Source organism: Corylus avellana, chromosome ca3, assembly GCF_901000735.1.
Source record: "Corylus avellana chromosome ca3, CavTom2PMs-1.0".
Taxonomy (NCBI): Eukaryota; Viridiplantae; Streptophyta; class Magnoliopsida; order Fagales; family Betulaceae; genus Corylus; species Corylus avellana.
In genome coordinates, this window is record NC_081543.1 from 35,266,701 (window position 1) to 35,278,607 (window position 11,907).

The 11,907-nt window shown below is 35.1% G+C and overlaps 2 protein-coding genes across 7 annotated transcripts; one reads left to right on the forward strand and one right to left on the reverse strand.

Annotated features, from left to right (window-relative positions):
* The first annotated feature begins 265 nt into the window (after positions 1–265).
* Positions 266–3,797, forward strand: LOC132176707 (uncharacterized). 4 transcript variants are annotated; one of them, XM_059588989.1, is made up of 7 exons: positions 266–752; positions 1,325–1,402; positions 2,322–2,356; positions 2,476–2,531; positions 3,064–3,159; positions 3,365–3,446; positions 3,548–3,797. In XM_059588989.1, exons 1-6 carry the CDS (start codon positions 345–347, stop codon positions 3,421–3,423), a joined length of 732 nt encoding a protein of 243 aa, XP_059444972.1. In that variant the 5' UTR covers positions 266–344; the 3' UTR covers positions 3,424–3,446; positions 3,548–3,797. The 4 variants fall into 4 exon arrangements, with proteins under 4 accessions (XP_059444972.1, XP_059444971.1, XP_059444973.1 ...); XM_059588988.1 differs by having other exon boundaries at positions 3,552–3,797; XM_059588990.1 differs by having other exon boundaries at positions 3,579–3,797.
* Positions 3,798–4,744: 947 nt separating this feature from the next.
* LOC132176670 (uncharacterized) lies at positions 4,745–9,338 on the reverse strand. Of its 3 annotated transcripts, none has more exons than XM_059588941.1 (5): positions 9,047–9,338; positions 6,656–7,992; positions 6,264–6,334; positions 5,553–5,639; positions 4,745–4,996 (listed from the first exon to the last, which is right to left on the reverse strand). In XM_059588941.1, exons 2-5 carry the CDS (start codon positions 6,777–6,779, stop codon positions 4,964–4,966), a joined length of 315 nt encoding a protein of 104 aa, XP_059444924.1. In that variant the 5' UTR covers positions 6,780–7,992; positions 9,047–9,338; the 3' UTR covers positions 4,745–4,963. The 3 variants fall into 3 exon arrangements, with proteins under 3 accessions (XP_059444924.1, XP_059444923.1, XP_059444922.1); XM_059588940.1 differs by having other exon boundaries at positions 6,264–6,340; XM_059588939.1 differs by lacking the exons at positions 4,745–4,996; positions 5,553–5,639; positions 6,264–6,334 and having other exon boundaries at positions 7,472–7,992; positions 9,047–9,334.
* Positions 9,339–11,907: the final 2,569 nt, after the last annotated feature.

Below are 11,907 nucleotides of genomic sequence, written 5' to 3' on the forward strand. Positions count from 1 at the left end.
TCATAAAAATCACGTAAACTGATTTTACATTTAAAAATAAAATAAAATTTGCAGGTGTTATGCTAGTTTAAAAGGGAGCCAACAAAAAAGAAAAAAAAAAGGGAGCCAACAAATGGTCCAAAATCAGTGTTCACTTTCACTCACACGTGGTACCAATCCCAGAGGATAATACCAATGCATATCTCGAGAGAGAAAGTGAGACTACAAAGTTGGAAACTATAAAGACGACCCAAAATAATAATAATAATAATAATAATCTGTTGTTGTTTTATTAAGCCACCATGAAATCCCCAGTAAACAATCCAAAACTAGTGTTATAGATTTGTGCAGCTTTCATATTTGCCATGACTTCACTTCTGCAAAACTTTGTTAACATCTCAGCCTTTAAGCTTGAATCTTTGCAGGGTCATCAGAAATACAAAAAACCCGCTAGCATTTACTCCCTACCAAGAACAAAGTTAACTTCTTTTCATCACAACGGGTTCAAAGTGAGGGCTTTTGGGGAGAGGTGGTCTTTCTTGGGTGGGAGTAGGCGTGAGGGTGTGATTTTATTGGAGGAGAGGTGGAAGAAGAAGAAAAGGGTGGTTTTGGTGAAATTTAATCAGGGGTTTGGTTTTAATGGTGGAGGTGGTGGGAGAGATGATGGTGCCACTGCTAGAATTCTGGGAAATCTTGCTCTGGCTATTGGGTTGACATATCTTTCAATGACTGGGCAGCTTGGTTGGCTTCTGGATGCAATTGTTTCCATTTGGGTATTGCTTTCCCCTCTCTCTCTCTCTCTCTCTCTCTCTACACACACACACACACACACATTTATTTTTGTATGTGTAAGTTTAATTCAACTAATTTATGAAGGTACTTGAGAATTCCATTTGGTCATTTTAGTGTTGCATCCTGTATTGTCGGGGTTTGCTCTATATCCTGATTCTGTTGCTGGTCTTTGGTCAATTTACTGTTCTTTTTGCAATTGTTTGAGAATTTTTATAAATCTTCGTGCTCTACCTAGCTCATGGAATTATGTCATGGATGCTTCTGGTCTTATATTTCTCTGCTACAAATTAGAAACTTTCGTGTACATTTGGGATTTGAGCGAAACTGGTTTGCTTAGGCAACAGATATCCTGTTTTTGATCCCTTTTTATTAGTATATTATTATCTGCGACTTTATATTGGGAAGCCTTTCAAAGGTCTGGGGTTCTTACATTTCAATTTTCTGTAGAAAAAAAAAAATCTCTGCTGATATGTATGTAATGGCATAATTACGTTGTGAGGCGCACATTGGTATATGTGGTTCAATTTGATTGATTGATGCGTTTTCACTACAGCTCTTTGCAGTGCTTATACCGATCGTTGGGTTGGGTGCTTTTCTTTGGTGGGCTGGACGAGATATGATTCAAGGCACTGTAAGGCTTCTTGCTGCTGCTTTTATTGAAAATGTTTGGTTCTTCATCTCGCTATTTTTGGGATGTATAAACCATTTATATTTGCTTACTAAAATTGTAACTTCATTGCATTTTCTGACAAATTCAACTTCTTACCCTAGACTTCCAATTATGCAATATTTTACTTTATAAACCTGTAACTTGTAACATTGGTTCAATTACTGAGGATATCACTAATAATTTCTTGCAACTATAGTTGAGCTGTGTGAAAATTTATCATTGACATTAGAATGTAGTTTAATAGTATAGTACTTGTGTTAAAGTTAGGGAGTTGATTCATTATGTGGCAATTCATCGGCATGGGTCATAGACTATACAAGTTTACACTGCACTGGGGGCTCCTACTCATTATAGACCCTAAAGAAGTGGAGGTTTGACTGTTTATTCAAAGGCTCTATAGTGTGGCATAACCAGAAAATCTTCTCAGATAATTCCACCAGCAAGTACACGCCACCCACAACCTGCAAATTTCAAGCCCAGCAACTACACGCACACAACCGCACAAAACAGGGGCAAACAGAGATGGTCATGATTTCTGATTCCTAGATAATAGACTTTACTAAATGACTGGTCTTGCTGAGTAGACAGGCTGCAGTGTCAGTTAATTTTGTTTCACCATGCATGAGAGCTGGCGTGAACCAAATGTTTGATGCTCAAACCATTCTTTCCCATATCAGGAAATTGTGTTAGAAGAATGACCTATTTGCAAAGTACATGAGAAACTTAAATTTATATGTTCTAACATTTTGGTAACTGTTGTTGACTTGTCATCTAGTATTTCCTATGGGTACTTTTAGAATGTGAAGGAGTAATTACTCACTTCTGCTGTGTCATGACTACTTTGATTGATTTTGCCCTTTTATATATGTTGTATTTGCAGTGCCCAAACTGTGGAAATGATTTTCAAGTTTTCAAGTAAGAGCCATTGAGACCTTTTATGATGTCAATCTAACTAGTGTAGACATGGTTTTTCTATTATTGTAGATCACTTTGTATTATGAGTTGTCTGACTTGTACAATGTTATCTGTTGCAGATCTTCTCTAAATGATGATTTGCAGCTGTGCCCCTTCTGCACCCAACCTTTTTCTGGTAATGCTAACTATTTGGTTATCTAGTTATTGAAGTTCCTGAAGATTCTCCAATTAATTTGTTCCTGTGGTAGACCATGGGCAATTATATTATGGCATTCACTTTGTTAGTCCTTAGTTGTAGTCATTGAACTTCTTATCTTGAGCAACGCTATAGAGTTTTCAAGTGGAATCTTTTTTATTTTAGAATTTTTCTGTGAGGCTATTTGTTTTGACATTTTTCGTAATAATGTTATTTTTCAACAGAAACTAATATTTTTGCTTTATTTTCATAGAGGTCTGTGATTGTTGATGATGAAGTACTGCTTGATCTCAAAGTCGTCCTTTTGTTCGTAGTTGCAGCTTTGACAAAGATCCTCTGTTGTTATTATTATTTTTTTTTTATGTATTTTTTTAATATAACATATATTTTCTGTTTTATGTTACCAATATCTAATTATGTGTAGCATAGACTTACATAATTTTGTTCTAATAACTCAGAGAGTATGTATGTCTGTATTTCTCTAATGTTTTAAGACATCCTCAAATTTCAGTGGTGGGCAATGAATTTGTAAGCGACTCCGTGAAGTTCTCCAATGAATCGACAACATTTGGGCAGGCTTTCAATGACTTTTCCCGTTCCAAAAAAGGTAGTTTCCACAAGACTTGTTGCTTCCTTCTCTTTAAGTCATATATGTGATGTGTACAAATCTATATGTTATACTTTATTCCTGCATTGTATGGTTATTGGAACCTGTGTTCTTGATTTGTAATCATCCCCATTCCTTTTTATCTCCTGCAGTTTGTTGTTGAAACAAGTTATTTATATTCCTCAACTTGTTGCTCCTTTTCCAGGAAAAGATTCTTCTATGGCAGTTGTTGATGTTGAAGCAGAAGTAAAAGATGCAGACTGAAACTACACAACCATTATAGCCTGGTATGCAGTTAAAGATGATAATCTAGGCAGCCGTTCACGAAAGCACTTGATATATTCTAGGTTTTTGTCTGGTCTAAAAAATGATTTTTGTTCTTTTTAAGCCAGTGAACATTTTTCCCTTGTGCCTTCAAGATACACCCCTCAGAAGTTCAATGCCTGAGCCTCTGAAGGTGGTATATATATCATACTGAACTGGAGACACACTTGATGAACAGGACCCGTAATGCTAGAGAGGAACGGTTAGTTAAGTGGCATTGCAGCTGTAATATAAGTTTTGACAGTGATGTCTCTTGTATTATATTTTTGTATACCATTTGTTGGAAAAAAAATAAAGGTGTGCTATTGTCTTAATTCCTATGGTCTTGTGTTCCTGTGTGTTTTTTTGAGCTTGTTTGGTAATGTGCATGAAATCTGCTGACATCTTGCATCAGAAAAATGTTCTCCCATTGAAATAGACGCTTGGAAAAATCAGTTAAAAAGCTGTGCTGCAGGTAATTCTGTAAAGAAAAAAGAAAAATGTGCTACAAGTCATTTGTTGCAAAGAAGAGCATTTTCTTGGTGTGGTCATTTTAAGCTTATTGTACAATGGATAATCTGGTAGGTGATAAATCCCTAGATATTAGTAAGAAAGCCTAACAAGCCCTTAAACAGTTCTGACAAACCTGATCTGAGCTTCCATGGAACCCTAACCCTGTCCTCAGTAGCCTCTCTCTCTCTCTCTCTCTCTCTCTCTGTCTCTCACCCGTGGTCTATTATTGCCAGCCCTAATCCTCCCTTGCTGAACATCTGCAGCAAATTCTTAGAGGCCAATGCACACAAGTTTCAGGCTTCATTGTCTAAGAATAAACAGTGCGTTTGGCACTGATTTACAGACCAAAATGCGATTTTAATTCAAATTATAAAAAAAATGTAGTATTTGAAAGCACATTTTAAAAAAATTGCGATTTAAAACATTAAAAAAATCTATTTTAAGATTGCATGCAATGAAGTGCGTTTTAAAAAACACATAATTTTAAAGATTAAATTACGATTTTAAAAGTTGAACCAATTTTATTAAACGTTTAATTGCATTTTTATAAATTACGTCACAAAATAGCTTATGTTTTGAAGTTGCACACTAAAAACTTAGGTGGGTTTTAATTAACTTTTTGCTTCATAGGTGGATCAGGATGGGCTTCAAATACCAAATAGAGTGGCTATGCCAATTCTCTTCCAAAGTTCTACAGCAAATTCCCTTTATATGGATATGAAGGTTTGAGAAGGCATAAATAAATCTAAAAATTTCTTTTGCCCACTGATAGTTAGAACATAAGAAGGGGTGTTTTAGAACGAAATAAAGGTCTAGCATTCACAACCTATTATTTTGAAGTTTATGTACAATCAAAGAAGGCGAAAACTAGCGGTATAATTACACAGAAAAACATCCTCATCCAGAGAACACAAAGACGAACATCCTCATTCTACATATCATAAGCCAAGTGAAGATTTTATTTGCAGGTAGAACTCCCTCAGAAAAGCTAGTGTGATGGACCTGATTGTTCTCCAACTTTCTGCACAAAAAGAAAAAAGAAAAAAGCATAAAATTATCCACTAGAGATTGCTTCTGCCTAAACAGCAATCTTTTTACATGGCCAGGTTTTCAGCTCTAGATTGTCCTGGCTACACATGTAATGCATAGAAATTTTAGGCAGAGATCTGTTGTATTAGGAACACTCAATTGATAAATAAAATCAACATAGAAAAACAAATTGAGACTTGAGAGTGCCTGACCCCAGTGCAGAAATCTAAGGAGACCCTGAAATGGGTGGCTTAGAATGCTACAAAACATTGAGGAAGATAAACGATTTCTCTTGCCTGACTGGAAATTTAGTATTACTGGTAAACTAAAAGTTCAATCATGAAAATCCCCGGACAAAATGAAGAAGTTGAGAAAAGCCACCAAACTAGCCTAATAAAGTATGAGAAACCACTGTAACAAATTTAGGATAGCTCCGTTCATTGCTTCATAACTCAAAAGTTTGATGAGAACGGATGATTTGATAAGCAAGATCATACCACTTATCAGCAACAAACAAAGATTATAAATCAAAAGACAGAGCAAAGAACCTCTTCCTTGTCGTTTTTGCCTTTAATGAAGAACTCGTAACCTCCATAGAAAAGTAATCCACATCCAGTTAAAGACACAATCACAAACTGCAGAAGACAAAAAGCAGTTCTTCAACCAACCTGACAAAACAACACAAACTTTGTTCTATGTATGAATCATTGAAGCATATTCAAATGTTCCCTTAATCTAATTTACCTTCCTCCTCCTCCCTAGGAAAATTCAATTCATGGTTTAAATATATTTCCCTTCACACCATAATCTCCCCTGATCACAAACTCAAATTCATACACCCATTATTATTACATTCGTAAAGTCAGCTTTCTTTGCTTGGAGGCTAAAAGGATTTAGGCCATCGCTCCCTCCCTCACTACATCCCTAAATGCATTAAACTCCTGAGCATCACTAATTTGTTCCAGGACATCAAAGTGGCTCTCAGTTATCTCATAAGGCTTTCCCAATATAGTTGAGAAAAGTCAAAATATATGAGAGTCATGTAACCAACCATTACAATATATAATGACATTATTTCTTATTGCGTTTTCTTTTCCAAAGAAGCACAATTAAGTGTCTAGTGTCATACATAAGATATGAGACATTTCTACAGCACCATGAACAAGTAATCCATAATTTTTGATATCAATGGTCCAATATCAATCTCATATTAAGATAAAGCCTCTGCCAAAAAAAAAAAAAAAATCAAAAGGATTTACTTGTTCTTTTTTCCATCTAGATGGGTGCATTGGATCCTGCCAAAAATTCACCTTTGGAGTTCCATGATGATCTGCAACTATGCCCAAAGTAAATATTGCCAAGAATATAACAAAAAATAAAAACAAATTAATTCTACCTTTTTACACCAGGCAATCTGATAGTTGAATACCCATATGCATCAAATTCAATAACTCAGAAAGCCCAAATGAAAATCCTCAAACAAACAACCAGAGCAACGAAACATAACGCATAACACAAATGAAATACAAAAATTATGAACTTATACTAAAAAAAAAAAGTTACTTTCTTTTATTTTCCTGAATTTTTGTCAGCAACCAAACATGGCATAAAGAAAGCAAGAAAGAACGAAAGAAAAGGCAGGTCATTGTACCGCCTCCTCCGGCGAGACCACGCCGATGGATAAGGGAAGCGGCTTGAGCGGTGGAAGCTGTTTTCGGGGAGGAGAGCCGAGAGAGATTGGTGGCTTGGCGAGCCGCGGCTGTCCACACTGCCATAGATGTTCGGTGCTCTTGAACACTCCGAGACAGAGAGAGAGAGAGAGAGAGTTTGTACGTGGAAGGTGAAAGAAATAAGCGCGAGTTTCAGTGTGTGTGGGTGTTTGTGCGTGGAAGTTGAAAGAAATGGCGAGTGTGTAATAATCAAAAGACTGAAATTGCCCTCAACTTTTTATGGAATCTCTTTTATGGGTTGTAGCATCTTCAAACGACAACGTCCTGTACTCTGAGACTCCAACAAGCGAAAAGGTCAAACTTCTCTTCTAGGCATAACCCGGAACTACTAAAGATAGTTAGCATTCGACCAAGCATCTGCAGTCTCCAATGAAAAAGAAGATAATTCATACTCTTTCCACTCCTTTTACACATGCATACAACATCAATGAACCACAACGACACTATTTTTTAAGGTTATTCATAGTTAGATCTTTTAAGGACAATTGTCTTAGCGCAAAAAAACCAAAAAACAAAACACCACCCTTAATGAAACCAAATACTCTTCCAAGGAAAATAGGCACTCTCTTGAGGTACACGGACGTTATAGAAAGATTTTACATCAAACATCCATAAAGCCTTAGGCCATTGTCAATCCTCCCGGCCCCAAAGAATAATAAATCTTAAACCTTTCAATAAAATGAAATTTGGAATTTCTTTTTTCAGTCAGCCCTTCTGATTATGAAGTAGATGCTATAAATTCAAATCCCATCGCATATAATAAGGAGAAATCGTGGTGGAAATTATGTGCAAAAAAAGAACATATACTATAGTTTTTCAGACTTCTACATACAGATGACATTGGGGTAGAAAAACGAGCGCATGATAGACATAGAATCCATATACAAATCCTCAACATGCTATTTTGATGTCAGTCACATGATATGTGAGGCATCAAGGACACCAAACTCAACCCCATTAATTTATAGCCGGGAACGAAGAAAAACTCTTTTCTTATCCGTTTTCAGAAGATCTGATTCCTTGTTGTCTTCATTTGGAAGCTTCTTCAGAGGCTCTGGATCCTCTGATCCATTGACAGACTTGGCTGATATCTTATTTCCTTGCTCTACTTTATTCATGTCTTCCTGCATTAACTCCTTTGCTTGCAGCTCCTCCATTGCTAGTTTAAGATCTTCTGGTTTCTTCTTATCATTTAAACAGGGCGTTGGGCATTGATGCATGAATCCTTCCTGCACAATCTTATGCACTTTCTTCCTACCTGCAATTCTTTAATGTGAGAAGAGATAATTTGAAAAATGGGAAACAGAAGTGATGGCATATGTCAATTTTGTTAAATTACCACTTATCTCAAAAGCTTAAGCTTATAAAAAAATATTGATTTAATCATTTATTTAACATTCTAACACTTCTCCTCACGTGTGGACTCAAACTATCTTGAAATAATTGGAACCCGAGACCCAACATGTGAAATATTTAACCGAAATGAAGGTGAATTGATGAAGACGAAGTTCAAACTCAGGACCTTTGCTCATTTAATTAATATTCTGACAAATTTATGTCCTTACTAATGTTAAAAACTAAAAATGCAGTGAATGAAAGATGACTATCTGTTCTTTAATCAACAGATGTTGGTCTCCATTATATACTCTCTAAAGGTGATCCCACAAACCCATGCTAAGAAGATGTATTAGACCAAAAAAGAAATAACATCTACTCAAGCTCAACAAAAACTCATTCCTGCTGATTGGGTTTCACCACATAAACCTTACACTCTGTAAACAATCTTACAATTTTCGGAAACATTTGTCATATTTTCCTCCTAGCCTCATCCTATATTGTTTTCGAGCCAAGGTATGTATGCCAAAGAAGGGGTTAATACAAAGAATGCCAAAGAAGGGGTTAATACAAAGAATTCATAGAATTATTAACATAAATTATAATTGAATAATATTAAAGTAAATAATTAAGTTCACCATTTCCTGTCTTCTTAAGCTTTTAGGGTAAACAGCAAATAATATGCATCTCTAAACAAGTTTATGAGGCAAAGGATGAAACACTTAAAAAGCTGGAGCTCAAATTTTCACACTTTTACAAGGACTCGGCCAAAATAAAAAAGACCCACTAAAAGTTCTAAAATCACAACTATTTTTAACACTAATTACACGCCACAATTAACTGCCAAAGCCAGCCCAAATTCAAACTACTCATACCCAATTCAGGGGAACTCAATAAAAATTGTATGTGTTGCCAAAATTTGAGGACCAAACAAACAAAACTCCCACAAAAATTCACATATTGGAGAAGGGACCAACCAGTATCGGCTTTGAGAGACTCCTGAACGGCGGAGTCAACGGCGAACCTGCCGATGCTCGTGAGGATCCGGCTAATCTTGTCGCGGCGGTCATGGTCGGTCACGTGCTCTTTCCGCATAGCATCTCTGTCAACTCTAACGGCATCGGCCATTTTCGTAGCAGCAATTTGACCGGGATCGTTCCGACTCCCACACGGAGCGTAGCGGGGAGCAAATCGAGTATCCTTTGTTTGTATGCGTAAGTTGGGTGTCCTCTTCCTCTTCCTGATATTCTTTTCTATGTTTATCTTTTCGGTCTTATGTATTTATTGACCGATATCGGATTTGTAATAGAGGCCCATGACCGAACTGCCCGCGGGTATATACTTGTGGTCTTTGTGGAAAACTCACGAGTCACGACTAGTACTGTGGATCTTTGAGTCTTTTGGCATTTATGGTATTCTTTTTTAATTTTTCTTTTTAATTTTTTTTTTTTTACTTGATGTACAAGTATTAACTATTAAGTCGTGTTTTTCATACAAAAGTTAACGGAAAATGCTATTAGATGAAATATATTGAAAGTGCTTAGTAATTAAAAGGATCAATCTATCACTTTTAAAATTTGACGAGATAATTGTAAATTGGGTATCAATTCCCGAACGCAGGTATAATTTTTCCTATATTGTTCCTTCAAACGGGTTATATAATATGAGATCGAGATCCACAATAATTAGTTTTGCTAATGTGAGGAGGTTGGAATAGGACAACAAAAAATATCGGAATGAAGGATGTGTGTCAATTGATTCAATTGCCTAATAATAGTATTAATCAAGGAGGTGTTACCAATATATATGTTATAAGTTTATAACACAAAAGGCTAATCAAAATCACGATTAAAAACTTCTTGAAAATAACTTAATCTGCAACCTATATGAGATTAAAAATACACAGCTTCACAATCCATCCCTCGACACAACACATTTATAATTCGTAATTGTTAAAATAAACTAGAGAATATAAAACTTGAATTGAACTATGTACAACTATGCATGTGTTGTAACATATTATAGGGTTGGTATTGATTAAATCGGTGATGATAGAAGTATTTTCACTTACTGAACCTAAAGTCGGTTAAGTTAATTAACCGACTTCAAACCAACAAAAATAAATTTTGACTATTTCAGTTAAGTCAGATAATCGTGAACCTTTTATATTAGGCCAAGCCTATTTTGATCCGCCAACATGAATTTTATTTTTAAATAAAATTCTATGGCCTACCGAATAAAACCGACGTCAAAATATTTTTTTTTATTCCGACTACCGACCGGCTGTTAGTAGACGACAATCAGATATTTTACGTACCCACCCCTAACTGTTTAGGTATATATAATTGAATAAGACTAATTGAAATAGAAAATACAATCTAAAAATTAATAAAAAAAAATTACAAAATAAAATCAAACTATACAAGCCAAATATATATCAGAACAACAAAAAAGACAATTAATTTATATCAGAATATGTATACTCTGACACAAACATATTGACACTAAGGCCCCGTTTGGTTCGCGGATTAGACCCTTGGATTGGACTAGCTAACACTAGGTTTAGGTAGTCCTTTGTTTGGTAACACTCTATTCCTGGGAATAGTCTATTCTCATGAGATTATTAATCCTATACACACAGGGTTAGCTAAGCCACTAAAAAACGAGTGGCTTAGCTAATCCTTTCCTGTGAGATTAAAATTATCGTGTAAATTGCCCACAAAAACCCCACCCTTCTAGCACCCACGTCTCTCAAGGAGACTCTGCAAAACGATCTCCATCTCTCAAGGAGCAACGATCTCTCTTCTCTGCGCAAGGTATCTCTCTCCCCCTCTCTTCTCTTCAATTTTTCTTCTTTGTTTCTTGGTTATTTCATTCTCTGTTTCTTGAATTTTTTTTTTTCTCTGTAACGTTTCTCAGTTTTTTTTTTCTTCAGTTTTTTTATTTCTTTTGATTCTCTGTATCATTTCTCTTTGATTCTGTTTAGGGTTTTTTTTTATTATTTTTTTTTTATTTTTTTTTTAAATTCTGTTTCTCCATCTCTCTTTCTCTATACTTTCTCAGTTTGATTTTTAATTCAGTTATATATATATAACCTATATATATATATATACACGCTTGAACACAAGTTGTTCAAGCGTACAACCTGTGTTCAAGCGTGTATATATATAGACACACACACGCTTGAACACAGGTTATTCATACATGTTCAAGCGTGTATATATATATAAAATTATATATACATGACATAACTAAAAAAAAAAAAAAAAATTATAGTAAAATTGTTTATCTTTCAATAATAAAAAAAAAGAATGAAAGTCCTTAATAATATAAATTGTATTTATATTATAAGGGTATTTTAGGAAATAAGATCATAATACGATTCTATTCATCAACATATTGCATTGTACCAAACGAAAGAATGAGATTAGGTAGTCTATTCCAGCGTTACAACCAAACAAAGGAATATGACTAGCTAATCTATTCCCAGTGGTAGCTAATCCTTTTCCAATGGACTAGACAATCCGCGAACCAAACGAGGCCTAAGAGTCTAAGACAGAGGGAGGGAGAGTGCACCGTGAGGCCTAAGTCCTTTTCTTCATTCTTCAATTCTTTTATACAATATACTCTATTTCTCAGTTTTTCTTTTCATCTTTTTTGATCTTCTCTCTGAGCTTTGTTTCATTGTTTGTAGAATATATATATATATTAAAATTTTGTTTCTCTTATTCTGATTAAAACACTATTGGCATTTTTTTAGGTGTTTTTTTATATATATACTCTGGGATTTTGTCAAGAATCAACGAGTTTCAATAGAAGATAAGTGCTGAATGTTGCA